This window comes from Odocoileus virginianus, chromosome 4 (assembly GCF_023699985.2).
Source record: "Odocoileus virginianus isolate 20LAN1187 ecotype Illinois chromosome 4, Ovbor_1.2, whole genome shotgun sequence".
Classification (NCBI taxonomy): domain Eukaryota; kingdom Metazoa; phylum Chordata; class Mammalia; order Artiodactyla; family Cervidae; genus Odocoileus; species Odocoileus virginianus.
The window spans coordinates 1,231,154-1,250,506 of NC_069677.1; the positions used below are offsets into that span (position 1 = coordinate 1,231,154).

Genomic DNA, 19,353 nt, shown 5'->3' on the forward strand with positions numbered 1-19,353 from the left:
TGAAATGAGTGACAGTGGGCACAGCAGAAAGAATGCTAAACCCTTGATGGTCAGAATACTGAGCTTTAACCTGAACTCACAAAAAGCTCAACCAGGAAATACTATGAGCACTAGTTTTCCGGAGGACACGTGGGAATAAATGTGTGCTAAGGTCCTTATTCTACCTGTTTTAATATTAGGTTATATTTTATTTACTCCTAAGACAAACATGTCAGGTGTGAGATGAACACCTGGGTATCTGCTCTCCAATCCAATAAACCTTACAAATGCTTTACAAGTACCACTCTCAATACTCTCCTCCTCTCTCTTTTCCTAGGAAGGATTCATCATCCTGAACTTTATTAGGCTTATCATTCCTTGAATTTATAATTTTTACCACATCTGTAGGCTATCCCCGAAGGACAAATTGTCTGATTTATAGGCATTTAAACTTTACATAGTTTTATACTGTGCAAGTTCCTCAGTGATATTTTTTTCCCTCAAACTTCATGCTTATGAGATGTGACAAATTGATGTGGGTAGTTGTAATGAAAGACCTAATTCTTGTCCCAAAGTGATTTTGTGCTTGTTTCCGACACTATAAATATACAAGGAGGATAATTTAAATTGAATCATCTCTCAGTTCTCTCCAGACCTGAAATTCTAATCCTACTTATCACAGCAAGTATAGAGGTGTACAGTTTACTGCAAAAGTACAGCACTGATCATAATTATGATTTGACGTTGATTCTTTGATCAGAAATACAATCCCCATGGGCAATGTGTCATGATATCATTTTTGGACATTTTGGCAAAATTTCAAGATTACTTGAATACAAAACTTCAGTATGCAAGACAAATCATTTAATACCAGGTTTTAAGTGGTACATGCAATGATCAGAAAAGACAGACTTCACAATGCAAAAATGCAAAGTTTATTTTCTTAAATAAAATACAATATTCATATCTATACAAATAATTATTACAACCATTAAAATGTTACATTTACCAATAAAAATTTCAAAACTTTAAACAAGAGCATGGTTCAGAATATTCACACCCTAATACAATGCATTTGTAAAAAGATGTCAAAATAAACAGGACCTATTCTTATTTACAACTGTAGGACAATCCCGGCCATATTATACGTATCTGCTCTGAATTCATTACAAAACAAATTAGTTCCCATTAGAATTATAAACCAGGTGATTTACAGTAATAGGACACAGTGCACAGCAGACATTGCTGGCATGGGAATAGATACAAATATTACAAATACTGAAAGCACTAGATTTTTTTTCTGGTGACTGCCCTACAGTAAGCTTCTCACCCAGTGTATCTATCAATAATGTGTGAAGGTAACTATGTTCTCAGATTTTTCCACCCACTTTTACTGAAATGAATATATATGTGTATATATGTGTGTGTGCGCGCAGATATATATATCTCCTGTTGAAAGTGGAAGCAAATCTTTTCTTCACAGTAACACAACTGCAGCATTTTAAGCAACACTGTCTGGTCCCTTTCTTTTGGAAGATCAACAGTTCAATTCCCCCTAAAAGTTACCAATATAGTCAAATCCAGTGCCTCAGTGACCTCACAGATAAAAAACGGTTTTAAGACTTAGGGGGTGGGGGAACAGAGATCTACAAAAGTGAAGAGAGGATTGACATGGAGTAAACTTTAAGTTCCTATGACATAATATGGTGTATACCTGTACATAACAATTGAGGGGAAAAAAAAGAATTATTTTTTTAAAATGTCAAATTACAAATGAAGACTTATCTTCTATGTCTCATGGAATCCCTAGTGACAGACTATGCAATCATCCAAAATAACACCACTTTCAATATTATCCCCAATATTTTCAACCCGGGTAGGCTCATGTTTATGAAGCATCTGAACACATGCGTGCACCAGAAAAAAAGACTACAGTTGACAAAGTTTGTGCAAATCTAGAAATAAGAATATTGAATGGCCACCACATATAAGCTCTGAGTTTAAAATGAGTCTTGTATCTAACTAGTAAATTTTTTTTAATAAGATCAGCATTAAAGATGGCTCAGAGAATGATAAGGCAACAGTGAGAGACGTCAGTTGTATTTGTCATCTAAATGTTTGATTACACAGCATGTACCAGGCTGGTCCTTTGCCATAACAGAGGAGTGGGTGAGTGGTATGTTCCAATGGCTGGTCCTAAGACCAGAGGCACAGTTGCAGATAAAGTGCAGTTTCCGGGTAGAGGCATGTGGGCACAACTAGAAGTTCTGTGTCTAAGAAGGTCCTCAACACTTCTTCCCAGAACACCACAATCTGAACTCGATGACCCCCACAGACTCCAGTAGAAACACTCTTAGGGCTCACACAAAGTGTAGAATACAGGGAGAATATGATTAAGTAATAAAGGACCCTTTCCTGTTGAACTCACAGGGGAAGGAGAAATGGTTTCATTCAGCCAAAAACTTATCAGAGAAGAAACTAATTTCTGGCCTTTAATTTGCATAAGTATATCAGAAATCATCACTTACTATTATTGCCCTCTAGAAGTACACAGCCATAGGTGATCAACAAAGGCAGATTTAGAGACAGCAGAATTAGAACAAAGACTGCCAGGTTCCTAAGGCTATCAACCCAAAGCCATCTGATTTTGCCCTTTCTTTACTCCTCCATGGGGGAAAAAAAACAAGCTCTCCAAAACAAGGAACAAAATTATATGGCACATTAAATATTTTCAGTCAATCTTGAATTACTTTTGTTTTGGGGAATTCTCTTTGTCCCTTAATAGAATACAGTGATTTCCAAAGCTAGGTCTTTGGGAATCATTGATTTGGGAGTATGAGTATGATCCAATGACTCTGGGCCCAATAAATGTTTCAAGGCAGAGGAGTAATCATTTAGCTAAGGAATGACTGGGTTCCCTGCCACTTGTTTGACATGGAGCAGACAGAAGAAAATAAGAGCCTAGGGTACTTTGCATCAAAGGAAGAATACAGCTAAGAAGAGTCTTAACCTTTTCTCAAGTTCATCACTCCCATTAAAATGTATTTCCACACTTTTTTGGAGTATAAATATCAGCCTCTCTGTGAAATGGCTAATGTTAGAAGGCAAGAGCAGGGCAAATGAATTATCTTTAAAATATTTAAATAATTTGTATATTAAGAAGGCTAATTTTAAAAAGTCAATCCTCATTGCAGTTCACCCTGAAATATGACTGAAAATCACTGAAAAAGAAGATTCCCTCCTCATTCTTCTCTTTCCACAGTTCTGACACATTAAATTTTATAAAGCATGATCACTCTGGAATGTGCACCCTTTAGTGCATGATCACTCTAGAATGCACAATCTTTACTTAGAAAAAGGGTACCATTGCTGGAACACCCCAAAGGTCTTAACAAACAAAAACAAACTTCCTGGAATAGTATAAAATATCCCCAAACAACTTGTATGTACCAAAAAGAGAAATGACATCAAAGTTGATTTCTTTTATCCATGATTGACACATTAGAAATTTTTGTATGGTAAGAAATATGAAATTTTTTACCCTATCAGAGGTTGCTGTGTTAAATGTTTAGAGGAATCAACATCTTTCTGAAATTGATTCCAGGTGATCAGTAACACTAGGAGAGAAATTATTTAATCAATGTTTCACTTATGCTTCATACATGTTTGTGTTTCTAGAAATTACAAATTTATCTGTAGAAATGATTTTACATTCTGTAGACATATATTAGCAAACCATGAATAACATTAAATTTACTATAACCAAAATTGACTATGTTCTCTGCCATTTGTTTGCCAAAAAAAAAAAAAAAAAATCCAGATTGTTATATATTAAATAATAAATTTCCTTGCCCAAATCATGTAGCTCTAATTATCAAATACTTAATACTGCTGGTAAATCTCATATAATCATGATTATAAATCAAGTAAGATTACTGTGCTCTGAACATTTTCAGAATTGAGTTTGTATATAAACACATACATATGCATATGTCTCTAAGACAATTAGAGCTATATGGAAGCAGGGGCCAAATTATTTGCAGATGGTCACATCTTTCCTCAGATGGTCAAATAAGCCTTACTTAGGGGTAGAGACTCATTTGGAATCAAAAGTGTTGTATGCTTGGAATGAAAGTTCTGAGGAATGTAAATATTATCTCTAAAGAAAGCTTAGCAGAAAAAGACAATCGAGACAACAGAGAAATATCTGCAAGTACCAGGCTTGAGGCCTTTCCACTGAATGTTCAAATTCAGCTTCTACTTAGCCTGTTACCTTAGTTCTGATTTTACCTAACAGTCCCCAGTTTTTCAGAACTTAACAGCCACTGTGTGTATGCGCGTGCATGCACATGTGTGTGCGCATGCAGGAGGAAGAGAAAGAGAAGGTAGGAAAGAGAGAGGGAGGATAAATAGCCGAACACACTAAGAACAGTTCTTGAAATTGGCAGATTAGGCCTTTCAAGTACAAGAAAAAACTTGAATGTTAAAGCTTAAAATTCAGTTAATTTAAGTTATAAATGTCATATTTTTTCTCAGTTAAACGTTTTAATTGTTTACCTATTTTCTTGTTTAAGTAACTTATTCATGAAGCTCTCCTATTTCTCATGACCATTCTGAAGGAAGAAAATACAGACATTTTCCTTGTTTTTAGTATATTTTTTGCGCCGAGGAGGCTGCCTCCGCCAGCAGCAGGGGAGTTTGGTGAGAACAGCTAGAGAGGCACAGATGACCCTTTTGCTGAGACCCTTTTGGGTCTACTACAGATGCTTTTGCTGCAGTAGAGGTATTCCCTAGAGTTATCTGCTCTAACCAAGCCCTCTGCGTGTGTTCAGTCGCTCAGGCCTGTCTGACTCTTTGTGATCCCACGGACTGTAGCCCGCTAGGCTCCTCTGTCCATGGGATTTCCCAGGCAAGAATATTGGAGTGGGTTGCCATTTCCTTCTCCAACCAAGCCTTAGGAGGCTTTTTTTTTTTTAAATGAGAATAAAACCAAAATGCTGGTCTGTGGGTTAACTTTTTTAACAGAGCAGACAGAACAGTTTATATCTCCCACTCCATTCCATTTTAGGCAGAATACAAAAACAAGCAACAGGCTTGAAATATGAGTACACATCAACTGTTTTCTTAACTTTTAATAAAGTTTTCAAAATGCAATAAATGAATTTTGAATATATATGTTTAAAATTCAAAATTCATTATTAATTTCAGTGGGGCTTAAAAAAAACTCTATATCAAGTCCGACTCTTCAGCAGGTCTCATGTGCCAATTTCCTATTTTCAGATGGCAGGCCTATTTTGAAAGAGCTAGTTTATACCTTAAAATCTATGTCCAAGTACACACACACTCACACACATGAACTTACATAAAGACAATTTTTTGAAGCACCATTTCACACCTACCATGAGGAAAAGCAATGAACAAACTCATCTTCTCATTGTAAGTCTACGATGAAGGGTAATAATGCAATATACAATGCCATATCTTAAATATAAATATCAGTAAGTGAAAATACTGACAGAGATTAAGACTCTGTTCAGAAATATTTGAAAAGGCTAAAATCACTGTAGATTCTAAACACTATTTAGTGATCAGTCCCTAATGATTAAACAAATGTCAAAGAACCTACTTCAAGATCAAATAAATAGAAGAATTCTACAACAAAACTCAATGAAACAATCCTTAACTGAACACATGCAAAACCTCACAGTACAACTGGCTATCATCCTTATGGCCTGATGCAAAATGCAAGGACAAAATGGAAAACATCTATGTACTCTGCTGTTTAGCTTTCCACTTTTAAGGCTACTTGTTTAAGGAAGACCTTTGCTTTATAGGATCTTAGAACATTAAAGGATAAAATCACTGCAGATGGTGACTGCAGCCATGAAATTAAAAGATGCTTACTCCTTGGAAGGAAAGTTATGACCAACCTAGACAGCATATTGAAAAGCAGAGATATTCCTTTGTCAATAAAAGTCCATCTAGTCAAGGCTATGGTTTTTCCAGTAGACATACATGGATGTGAGAGTTGGACTATAAAGAAAGCTGAGTGCCAAAGAATTGATGCTTTTAAACTATGGTGTTGGAGAAGACTCTTGAGAGTCCCTTGGACTGCAAGGAGATCCAACTAGTCCATCCTGAAGGAAATCAGTCCTGGGTGTTCATTGGAAGGACTGATGTTGAAGCTGAAATTCCAATACTTGGGCCACCTGATGCGAAGAGCTGACTCATTTGAAAAGACCCTGATGCTGGGAAAGACTGAGGGCAGGAGAAGAAGGGACGACAGAGGATGAGATGGTTGGATGGCATCATCGACTCAATGGACACGAGTTTGAGTAAACTCCGGGAGTTGGTGATGGAGAGCGACGCCTGGCGTGCTGTGGTTCATGGGGTCGCAGAGTCGGACATGACTGAGCGACTGAACTGAACTGATGGTTCCCTAATTTGGAAAACAAGACATGGAATTCAGATAATTTATGTATTGTTATAATTAAGGAAGAAGCTTCTACCTAAACCAAACCTTGGGGATAAAGGTTGATTCAATAACTCACCTATTTGCTAACTGCTTGATTTGAATCATGGACATTCATTCTACATTAATTCAACACCTGCCATGGGTAAGAGGCTGTTCCAGAATACACTTGGCCAGCATTTGGTTACGAGCCACTGTGTTCTATTGAAATTTCTGTATTGTTGGAGAGCAACTCAACTATCTCAACTATCTATTTTACAAATTACCAACAATCAAATTTAAAATCTAGGTTCCTTCCTACTACCTAGGACATGCCAAGATGACTTCCCCCAACTTCCAGTTGATTCGTATCTAGAGAATGTCAGATTAAAAATCAAACCTGAAAATGTCAGTCTGCTTGGAAAATTTAAAGCACACACTGTGCAATTAAGATGAAAGATAATTTTTTTTTTTTACAACCTAGTATGCAACTAATCTCTGACATGGCTTCCCTACATTCAGAAGATAACTGGCAACTGATTAGACAAACACAAGGAGATACACTCACACAACCTCTCTCTTCCTGTGAATGTATATGTGAACACACAGAAATACATTTGTAATCTCACTCGTTACATTTATGTTTAGTCAATCTGTATTTAAACAGCTGAACTGCAATCATGACCTAAGATATGGCTTATGTTGTGGGCAGGTCTGTTGGAGGACTGCTTGGAAGAGTCTGAGGCAGAGGCGTTTGCTATCGTAAGCAAAGGGGACATCGCTGAGCCATCAGGAAGAGCTGTAGCTATTTCTGGAAACAAAGATGTCATATTAAAATTGGATAAGTGAGAGTTGGTCATGTGCATTGGGGGCATGTCGGGGAGAAGAGGAAAACTTGGTTGAGCAAAGCCAACAGGTCGGGGAGGAGACAGAATTGATCCAAATCGGTTATTCAAACTTCCACTGTTTACCTTCTCTGTGCTGGGATTTGAGAACATTTGATTAGAAAAATAGGGGATTGAAATATCATTGGACAATGTGGGATGAGCAGGAGAGTACGGAGGATAGAAGGAGGGGAGAGTATTTTGGGGATCCACAGGGATGAGGGCTGGGGTTCGAGTGGCACTAGGCTGAGTAACCTGTGGAATGAAAGAAGCATTAGCATTTATTGGTGGGTTCATGCCACCCTCAGGGATAAAAGGAAAACCAAAATTTTGTGATAGTGTGTGCTGGTCAGGCACTGAATTATCATTAGGTACTTGTGGGCTATCCGGCATGAAACGAACAATACTTCCTCTCTTTTCTGCAGCAGGTTGTTGGCGTCCAAGAATCATACTGCCACCAGTAGACAGAGGAAGGTGAGGAAGACTTGGATCAAAGACATTGCTATGTCTTGGGTTTCCAGACCGAGTCCTTTCAGGTGGACGAATTTTGGAACCACTGCTGTCATGCAATGGATGCCTTGATCGCTGGGGAACTGAAGAACTGGTTTGACGTACAGGAGGCCCTTGGTCAGCATTTCCGTGAGACGCAGACGGATGCGGCAAAGCTGGCCTTACAACCCCGTGCATGTTGGTTGTGACTGGAGGGTTCATGTGGCCCTTAGTCCCATGACTGTCAGTAATCCTCATGGGATTGGATTTCTGTACAGAAACATTGGGACTCGTGTTTCGACCTTGAATATCTCCTGAAGACGAAGAACTTGAAAATGGAATATTCAAGGTGCTGTTCCGGGTGTTAATTGCGCCCAGGGACATGTCACAGCTCTCCCTACTCTGACTCTCACTCTCCCTTCTAATATGGACACTTTCATGGCTCGGGGGACAGTTATATTCAATTGCAGAGGAGGGACCACACTGTGTATTCCTCTGATGTTCTGAGAGGGATCTCTGACTCCCAATGACCTGATCGCCCAGGTGAGGGGCAAGTAAACTCTGCATGAAACTCTGGTGACATGTATTTTCATTGTCCCTTGTTGGGATAGCATTTCCTGTTGGGATGCTCTGAACTGGTGGATAAGGTAATCGCTTTTGGCGGTCGACTGGGGGTGGACCAGGGTTTTGACTAATACGAAAAGCTTGGGGCTGCATACTCCTCAAGGATGATACAGGGTTACCTATTTCATTACTTCTTGAAGACTGTACTTCAAAATTATTCTGGGTCTGCTGACTGGCTCCACTTGGTTTAAAAGTCTGACAGTCAGAAAGGCGGATATCTGAGGCAGTATGGTCCACATGACCCTGCATATTATGAACAGCTAAACTCTTGTTTCTGGGAACATCAAGGTAGCTTCTCATTTCAAGCTGATCTGAAATTCTGGAACCCTGAATTGATATACCCATTCTCTGCTCTGAATTAGAAGATGTTTTTCCAATGAGTGCCTCAGCAGAGTAACTAGAAACTCTGTTTCTCTCCGGTCTGTGTGGAGCGCAGGTCATGTCTGAAGGTCTCGTCACAATACTCGGTTGGGATGCCATTTGCTGCTCTATGCCTCTTGATGTCAACAGCCTCTGCATTGGATTACGCCCAGATACGTGTTCAGAAGAAACCCCTGGAGCTTGCTGCCGGCTTCCCACCTCCTGCTGGTGCAGAATATCTTGACTGAGATGGCTCTGGTGGTTTCGGCTGGTGGAAGGGTTTTCACAACTCTTCTCTGCCTGGGAGCTTCCAAAGTGTTGCTGCATCTGTTGCTGCATCTGTTGATGGTGTGGGTGCGGCTGACCACTCTTGGGTCGGGATTGGTCAGTTCCATGATGCTTGGGTTGTAAAGACAGCTGAGAGGCCTGAGTGCCCTGAACAAGATTCCTCTTCTTTTGCATCTGAACTTCCTGTTGCAGAGTTCTCTGTTGGTGGACACTGTGGGGCTGAGAGTGGACAGAGCTCTCTGCGTGAGGTACATGACGCTGCAGCTGATACAAGTGATGCCTCTCTCTCAACTGTCCTGCTTGCTGCTGCTGCTGCTGCTGCTTTAAGTAGAGGTGGTTACTATGCAGGTGAGGTACCCCTTGAGCTGGAACATGTTGCTGCAGGGCCTGCAGATGTTGGCTAGCCTGGGCTGGCTGCTGCTCGGCAATGGAAGCCTGCGAACCACACTGAACCTCGGTCTGCCTCAACACGGGGGTCACAAAGTTGTTACTAGGTGGAAATAATCGGGTGAGGCCGTCCCCGTGTGCTGGGTTGCTAATAGGCACAACTGAGTTTGAAGAGTTGGGAGGGATCTGACCAACCATCATTTGAGTTTGATCAGAAATGCTGTCTGGAGTTCGGCTCATCAGGGACAGACCTTCAAGCCGGAGGGCGGCTGGCTGACAATGCTTCTGACGTTTAGCTGAAGACAGTAAAAGGTCATCCTGGACAGCACGCTTAGCAGAGTCTTTACGGCTTTCGTGACTTGGCTTTAAGAGTGGCTCTTGAATTGGTGTGTTTGGTACGGTACCAGCCATAGTACTTAGCTGTTCTTGGGAGTATTCCGTCATCAGGGATGGTCCAGGAGGCTGACTGCCATAGGAGCCAGATGAAACTGTCAGATTCACTGTTGTAGGAACAGTTGTTTGTTCTGAAGTTTGGGATAAACCAGTGCAACTGACCAGAGGATGGCTGAGGGTACTCTGGTGGATAAGATTATTCACACTTAAACTGGTGATGCCTGTTGGCTGGGAAGTCGAAACCTGTAAAGAGGCATTTGATGTTTTCATTCCTATAGAACAACTTGGTTTTTCAAGGGGCCTATCCACAGTGGCTTCAATTGAATCCTGAGAATTAAATTCATTTGGTGTTGCTTCTGCCTGTCCTGGACCATTCTCTTTAGATATCTGTGTTTTGAAAGGCTTGTCTCCCTCTAAAGAGGATGTTTCAGAAGGCTTTGAAGGAACTTCCCGTATATCGGCTGGTACCTGGGTACCAGCTCTTCTCTTCTCAAGGTTCTCCTGGTCAAAAATAGCCCGTGCTGCAAGAGCAACTATATCAGTTTGCTCCACAAAGGTACAGCTGTCACATGTATTAGTCGTTGCATTGCTGGTGACATCCTCTCTGGCTGTTTCAGGAAGCATAGATGCAACTGAGAAACTATGACTGCTGCCAGAGCTGGTTGACATAGGAGAGTCAGCCTGCCTACTGGTGAGCAAAGAACCATTAATAACCTCCTGGTCAGGGATGCAGGAATGAGGCTGTCCTGGATCTCTATCATCACTGCTCATCAGTAATAGCTCCTGTTTGGGATGCAATTCAACATTTGAATCAACTATTTTAGAATTTTCTGAAGAAAAGTCAGGATGGTCCACCTGGACTGAAAGAGATGATTTCTGAGGGTCTTTTTCTTTAGCAAGACCGGACAGCAGTGCAGTTAAACCTTGCCCCTTTAAGAGACCTGTGGTTTGTACTGTATCTGATGACTCTTGCTCAACCCTGCAAGGGTCAGCAATGACTTCTACCTCAGAAACACAGTCAGTACTTGTAGTGCTCGTGGTAGATGACAAATGAGAAACCTGAGAGACCAAAACGGGGGCATCATTCGCAGAGGAAATCAACACGTTGGCTGACATGCAGGATTTGGTAGCTTCTGGAAATGCCAAACTACTTGGTGGCTTATCCTGAGATGTCTCTTGTTGCAAAATGGGGAGAGAATCTTTGGATTTTGCTGGGGCCATTGTAAATTGTTCACTTGTTACAGATTCTTGGGAGGGTGAGCTAGACTCTTCGGCTGACTTAGATTTGGGTACAGACTCAGGCATCACTGATTCAGAATTCAGAACATTCAAAGAATGTGAACCAGAAACACTTGCACTATTTGTCTGGGACACAGTGGCAGATGGTAACACACCAGGGAGGCTTTCCAGAAGTTCATCATTACATGATGGCTCTGCGGAACCTTCAGTGCTGGGGCCATCTGACTTGCCCACATCTCTGACTGGATTCAGGGAGCAGGCTGACTTGTTAGCGGCTAAGTGTTTCTTGACACCCAGCTTCTTATTCAACCTTTTTGCCTTCGTGTTAGGCAAACAGGCCACAGTGTTCACTGAGGGAGTAGTCACTAGGTTATAAGTACTGGGTAGTGTGGCTGAATTATCTGTTGTCACGGGAGGTGCTACCGTTGTTAATGAAATACAGTTAGCTGGGGTAATTTGACTATTTGCAGCAGTTTGAGGATGGACTGGCTGGCTAACAGACAACTGTACACAGCTTTGCCCAGCCATCTGCGATATGCTTTGATTGAGGCTGGCCAAAGCACCAAATGTATTCAGTGCAACATTGGTATTTGGATCTTCGCTGGTGGTGGGCTGAATAATTTGCATAGGGGTTTGATTTGTAGTTCCTGATGAAGACATCACAGGCTGTAAAGCAAAGAGCTGTCCATTTAAAGAAATGGTCTGAGGCTGCTGTTGGCTGGATACAGTAACAGAAAGAGTTTGTGTGGAATTTGATGCTGATAAAGATGTAGGTCGTGGTAATATATGGACAAGGTGCTTTCCTCCAAAAGTCTGCGGGGTGGAAACATTTTGCACTGAATTGTTAGACCCTATAATAGCACTGACTCCATTGACAGGGAGTCGAACAGAACCAGGAGGTGGAGCAGAGAGAAGTGGCAAAGTATTCTGGTTAGCTGCCTGGATGATGACTATCTGCTGACCTCCTGTTTGGTTGGGAACCTCTGCCCTCATCACTGTTGGGCACGGGGTGGTGCTGGGTGGTTGAAGGATGATAACATTCTGATTAGCAGGAGCTGCATTAACAGCCGACCCCACTGGCTGAGTCATCTGAATCACCTGCATAGTGGAATTCAATGGGAGGATACTTTTTGGAGGCTGAGATTTAACTTGTGGCTGGGTGATCAGTGGCTGCATAGGTAAAGGTGGACAGGAAGGCAAGGTTACAACTACTTGCTCAACTGGCTGCCCCTCTGCTGGAAAGGAATTATTCAAGCTGATGCCTGGAGCCACACATCTACTGTGGTTGGCTGTGGTGGGGCTAGTGCCAGACTCATTTAATACCGGGGTCACAGCAGAAGACGGTGTCTGGCTTAAGGGTTGAACAGTGTTTCCCGCCAGTTGCAAAGTAGTCCACGTCGTCTGTGTGTTTCCAGCTGAGGAAATTCGGGTAAGGCTATTCATGTTTTTCAAATCTGAAGCACTGACAGCTGAAGAAGGCAAAGAACAAGAAAGGGTCCAACCACTGTCCATAGGGTTTGCAGAAAGGGTGCTTACAGGCATGGTGGTCATCCCTCCTCCAGGGACAGACGGGGTCACCACCATGGTAACACTTGCAGAGTCTGCACCCTTGCTACTGCTTGCTACACGAGAATTACCGGCAGATCTGGGAGGCTGGGAGCAGACTGCGGTGGTGACGGACACAACCAGGGTGGTTTGAAGATCACTTCTGCGATCCTGTGCACTCAGGCAGGACTCGCTTCCAGGCTGTCCTTGAGTGGCAGTTGCTGAGCAGCTGGAGGAGATGCTTGTGGCACAAGGGACCATTTTCTTCAATACTTGGGGGCTTTCTTGCCCCTTCTGATTTTCAGAAGAATTTTGATCATTTAGACACGTGTGCAATGAACGATGCTGGGGTGGTTCAGGCCCAACAGGAACCGCGATCAGTGAGCTGCTGGTGGGACCAAGCGCACCCACCTCGCTTTCAGAGGTGGCAAGCTCGAGAATGCTTTGAGCAGAAAGAGCAGCAGGAAGACAAAGAGGAACAGGCTGGTTGGCAACCAATGCAGAAACCGTGGTCTGATGCCATGGCTTGTTTTCAGAAGGGTAAACTCCAGAAATAGACACAGGAGTCACAAGATTGCAAGTCCTCTGTACTGGCACCACATTGGCAGTTTGCTTTTGTAAATTATGACCAACATTAAAGGTTATCCCTTGAACAGCTGTTCCCTGGCTGTTTCCACCAGGCTGACTCCCATTGGAATAGACAATGATATTTTTTTGAACCTGGTCACTGGGAATAACAACAGAGACCTTTGAATTTTTAAGATTTCCTTTCCAGTGGATTGTGGGGTCGTCATATAAACATATGTCATTTGCTTTTAGTAATTCAATATATCGGCCATTTTCTTTTTGAATCTCTTCCAGTTGTTTACGTAGCTTTTTAATTTCTTCAGCTATGATATCAAAAAGAAAAAATTTTTTAAATTACCTCTAAATGTCAGTATTTACATTAATTTAAGAAAGAGCTGTATACTGAGCTACTGAATTCTAATTTTAGCAGTCTAAATACCTCAATTGAGAATCTTCAGCTCTTTTACAATATAAGTTCTTTCTTCTTTTTAGAATGGTGTCTCAAACCTCTGTCTCAATCCTTTTAAAAGTACATATCTTTAAAGATCAACAACTCAAAGGTCAAAAACTACTCATAAGGTAGAAATCTCAAAATTACCGAATTCAAAATAGGGCAGCTAAAAAGGTGAAGCAAGGAAAGACATACTGCTATCATGGTAACATGCTAGGAAAATAACACTGAATATCAATATACTAGCATTTCAATGTTAAAATAACGAACATTACTTATGGTGGTAACAGTCTTTTTCCCCCTCCCCCAACCGACCACACCTGCCACACAGCTTGTGGAATCTCAGCACCCTGAAGCCATGTCATGGCAGGGAAAGTTCAGAATCCTAACCACTAGGCAACCAGGGAACTCCAGACAGTCTCTACTATAAATGACTTTGAAACAATAGAGACCAAGTAGAACATGTAAGAAGTAAGGTGGGAGGGCAAGAAGAAAGCATCAGTGGTTGCATTTTCCTTGGTAAGGCCATGTACTCTACTGAGGAATGAGGATGTCTGTGATGCCCTAAACCATTTTAAAAGAGACAGCCTCATTCATGGATCCTGCTAAGGGTTAGGCTTGGCTGCTGGTATTTATGCTCTGTGACCCTATATAGAGGTATTCACCACTCCCTCCGCCAAAGGCAGCTGATACTCAAGGCCAATACCCTACCTGGTAGCCTGAAATAAAAAGTTCTGTTCCAACAAGGAGGAGCTGAGACTATCAAATTGCTTTTCTCAGGTATTTAAACAGGAGACACAGAATAAAGATGCCAATGTGCTACAGACATCAGAAATTACAGCACAATTATCATGGACCAAATAATAAAGATGATTGTTTTCACTTACTGCACACTTACTATATGCCTGGTACTTTTCATTCACTATCTCATTTAATAATAATAAAAATAGTAACAACAACAAATAACATTTATCAAACATTTACTATGTTCTGGGCTTTACTCTAAGTGCTTTACCTGTGTATCTCTTTTAATCCTCATAACGACCATGATATGGGAACTACCTTTGTAATCACTACTTTTAGATGTAAAGAAATAGGTTCAGAATAACCATATAATTTGTTTCAAGTTGACCAGATAGATGTTACAATTATCCTCATTTTAAGATAGGAAGACTGAGACTTGGAACTGAGTGAAGGAAGCCAAGACTCAAATCCTGGTGGTCCGGACTCCCAAGGCCACTGCTGTGGTCACTGTGTGACTGTCATATGGACAGTGAGTATGTGAAGGAAGCTGTTGGGAGAAGAAAAGAAGAGACAGCAGATGCACACACACACACACACACACAAAGGATGATGACAGAAATGACAACACGATCAGACTTAAGGGGCCTCAGGTGCCCTCCCAACTCCTGGTCTGGCTATTCAGCTCCTCTTGGATCCCATGAGACTTGAGTTTCCCTTTTCCTTAAGGTAACTCGATGGCCTCAGACACTGGACTGTGAAACCAGAGGAGCCCTCATTAGAAACGTATACATCACTCTAGCCTTATCATCCCTTTTGTGGGTGCCAAACATTGATTGGTTACCAAACACTGATTATGGATCTAATTGCCCGACAGCAGCATAAAACAGGACCTGGAACATAAAAGACAGCTGGCTGAGGCGGGTGGGGTAAGTTGTCATCTAACTTAAAGGCAAACAAGAATTCGGAGCGCTGACCTTCTAGATGTGCTTTCCAGTATCCTCCTCATTTCTTACAATAATCACTGCTTTGCATCATCTCCACCTCAATAATTCCACCTTTGTTTCTCTCCTTTTAAGGTGACCTACTGAGCTGTCATAGGATATTCTCTCTCTGCTCTTCTCAGAGACATAAATGAAAGATGGCTCAAACTGCCCTACCCCTCAGAGCTTTAAACTTGCCTGGGGTATATTTTTTTTCAGCTGTCATAAGGAAACCTTCTCTTCAGTACAAGTGGGAAAACAGAACTCATCTGACAGCATAAAAAAGTCACCTCTAAAAATCAATATTATTAAATGATCAGGAAGTACATGCAATACACACAATTATGAACTGAACGCTTTGGCCTTTTGAGTTAATTCACAGTTGAGGGTTGACACAGGCATATACCTGTTTTTAAGTTACACTGAGCAGGACTCCCCCTACATCCTCTTATGGGATTTCCCCTAGCTGGGAGATCCATCTAGAATAAAGGAGAAACAGAACTATTCATGAGTTAAGCAAACAGGAAGTACAAAAAGAGTATAAAATAAAAACTGTGTATGCCTACAAGGAAAGAATTGCTCAAAGAAGAGGGGAAGAGGTAAACTTGAATAAAGGCTGAATTCATTTGCAACACTATTCTCACAGACCCACTGAATACATGGTCTTAATAATGTTTCGGGGCAAAAAAGCCTTCTGTATTATGATACCAATATCTGAAAAAGTATCTGTAACAGTATCGTAAGTTGCACTGTGACACAAAGACCTGAACACTGAAAAAATAATGAAAAGTAAGAATCTCAAAATCTTTACCTTGTTCATTGTTTCCTCCGTTAAGCAGGAGTTCATCATTCTGCCTTTTCAATTCTGTTATGTACTTAAAGGCTTGGTCCAGGATCATATTCTTGCTCTGTCAAAGAAAGTCAACCATTTAAATGTTTCACTGGAGGTTAAGAACTCGCCAGAAGAAAGTTACAACTTTGGTTTTTCCAATATGTATGATACATATCTTTTCACAATTTAAAACTGGCACTGTATTCAAAAACTACTATTCACCTTTTATTTATTAAGTATTTATTGAGGCTCTGTTCTAGGCACTGGGGATGTAATAACCAAAAAGGACAAAGTTCTTGAACCTTGAGGAATATTACTTGTTTATGAGGAATTATTATATAAAAAGATTTATATTTACAAATAAAATCAGGTGGTGATAAGTGTTATCAAGAAAAATAAAGTAGGGTCTTTTACTCTTTTAATCAAGTCATCTACCCTCCAGGCTCCAGTTTGAGTTTAGATGCATCTTTCTCTAGGAACTCTTTCATAGGCCTCTCTGTTCTAGAATTCTGTATTTCCTTGGGTAAACTGCAGGAATTGTTCCTCTCTTACTAGAATATTTACTGTGTGCTAGAATCACAACATAGCATAATGGATGGGTGTGCAGGCTCCTCCACTTAGCATTTTTGTAACTTGGGAAAGTAACTTATTTTTTCTAAACCTCAGTTCATTTGTAAAATGGGGATAATAAAAGTGTCTACCTTGAAGGTGTGGTAAGGTTAAAGGCTTTAATACAGACTCTTAGAACTCGATGGGGTATAAAGAAAAGTGCTTCATAAGTGTTAGGTACTTGTAGCTACTATATGTCTGGTCCTATGTTAAGAACTTCAAATGCATTATTTCTTGGACTCATTAGAAGAACTATGTTGTTATTCCTTATTTTTTTAAACTTTATTGATGTACAGTTAACTAAGATATTTTTTAAAAAGTAATAGTAAAGAAGGGTAAGGAAGGAGTCACAGAGATGGCAGAGGTTACTCTGTGCTGTGGACTGAACGTTTGTGTTCCCCCATAATTCATGTTGAGGCCCTAATCCCTGAAGTGATGGGGCCTTTGGAAGATAATTAGGTCATAAGGGTCTATTCTCATGGATGAGATCACTGCCCTTAGAAGAAAAAACATGACAGAGGTGATCACTGTCTCTGCCATGTGAGGACACAACCAGGAATAAAGCCCACATCAGGAACCAAACCAGCTGGCACCTTGATCTGGGACTCCCAGCCTCCAGAATTGTGAAAAATACATTTCTGTTGTTTAAGTCACTCAGTCTATGGTAATGTTCTTAGAACAACCCAAACTGACTTAGACATTCTGCTACAATATATTCCATAAAGGGAGGCTGAGGAAGGCTCTCTGTGAGGTAATGTCTAAGCAAAAATTTGAAGGGAGTATAAGAAAGCATGCCCTGTGGACATCTGGAGAAAGAAGGCTCAAGCAGCAGAACTGGCAAGGACTAAAGCCCCCAGGCAGGGTTGAGTTTGGCATGTTGGAGGAACAGAATGAGACAAATGAGATGAATGAGGCAAAAGGCAAGTACACAGGGAAACAGTGGGAGGAGACAGGCCAGTGAGGGCCTTTAAGACCATGCAAAAATTTCAGATTTTAATGTTATACTTTACTCTGTCAACCACAACTACAAATTATTTTAAATAGTAGGTTGAGATAACAATGTCACTTGGTTGAGTTTTGGTGCCATGCTCCTAGTATATTCCATTCCTAAGCTTTTACAGAAAGGTTGTATTTTACATCAAAGTCCCTGTACTCTTTAATCAAATTTTTTAAATGGAAAACATAATATATACATACTATAAAAAATGTAAATAATGAAGAGATATATAATGAAAAGCACATCCCTTTTGACTTTAGCCCTCTAAAGCCCTTTCCAGAGTCAACCAAGTTACTTATGTATCTTTCCAGAAATATTACATGCCAATACATGTATATGTTATATATATGTATATGTGTGTGTGTGTATATATATATATATATGTATATATATATATATATATATATGTATACACCAACACATACACACATATCTTTTTTTTTAAAAATCCAAATATAAGGATACTATAAACAGTATGTTACATGGATACAACTAGAGATTATCATACTAAGTGAAGTAAGTCAGAAAGAGACAAACACCATATGATATCACTTACATGTGGAATCTAAAACACGGCACAAATGAACCTATCCACGAAACAGAAACAGACTCACAGACATTGAGATGAGACTTGTGGTTGCCAAGGCAGAGGTGGGGAGGGAGACGGATGGACTGGGAGTCTGGGGTTGGTAGATGCAAATTATCATATTTAGAATGCATAAACAACAAGGTTCCACTGTATAGCACAGGGATAGCCCTGGGATAAATCATAATGGAAATGAATTTTTAAAAAAGAAATATATATATGCATATAACTGGATCATTTTGCTGTACAGTAGAGATTGGCACAATATTATAAACCAACTATACTTCAATAATACTTCCCTGATAGCTCAGTTGGTAAAGAATCCGCCTGCAATGCAGGAGACCCCAGTTTGATTCCTGGGTCGGGAAGATCCGCTGGAGAAGAGGTAGCTTACCCACTCCAGTATACTTGGTCTTCCCTTGTGGCTCAGCTGGTAAAGAATCCGCCTGCAATGCGGGAGACCTGGGTTCAATCCCTGGTTGGGAAGATCCCTTGGAGAAGGGAAAGGCTACCTACCCTAGTATTCTGGCCTGGAGAATTCCATGGACTACATAGTCCATGGTGTCGCAGAGTCAGACACGACTGAGCGACTTTCACTTCATACTTCAATAAAAAGATTTTTAAGCATGTTTTAATTTTTAAAAACATACTTTGGATATTATGGTCATTTTAACAATATTAATTCTTCGAATCCTTGAGCATGGTATATCTTTCCATTTGATTGTGTCATCTTTAATTTTTTTCACCTGTGTCTTATAGTTTTCCAAGTATAGGTTGTTACCTCCTTAGTTAGATTTACTCCTAGGTATTTTATAGCTTTTGACACAACTATAAATGGGATTGTTTAATTCTTAGTTTCTTTTTCAGATAGTATGCTCTTAGTGTATAGAAACAAAACAGATTTCTGCATATTAATTTTGTATGCTGCAAATGTATCATACAACTTTA

General features: G+C 40.5%; 1 protein-coding gene across 3 annotated transcripts in view; it reads right to left on the reverse strand.

Annotated features, from left to right (window-relative positions):
* Nucleotides 1–891: 891 nt before the first annotated feature.
* The window catches only part of USF3 (upstream transcription factor family member 3), a 50,464-nt gene continuing 32,002 nt past the window's right edge, over nt 892–19,353 (reverse strand). For all 3 annotated transcript variants that reach the window (XM_020879690.2, XM_020879688.2, XM_020879689.2), the window contains 2 exons: nt 16,193–16,289; nt 892–13,529 (listed from right to left, as the gene is read on the reverse strand). In XM_020879690.2, the coding sequence (XP_020735349.1) occupies nt 7,090–13,529; nt 16,193–16,289 (6,537 nt within the window). In that variant the 3' untranslated portion in view covers nt 892–7,089. The remainder of the gene's footprint in view (nt 13,530–16,192; nt 16,290–19,353) is intronic.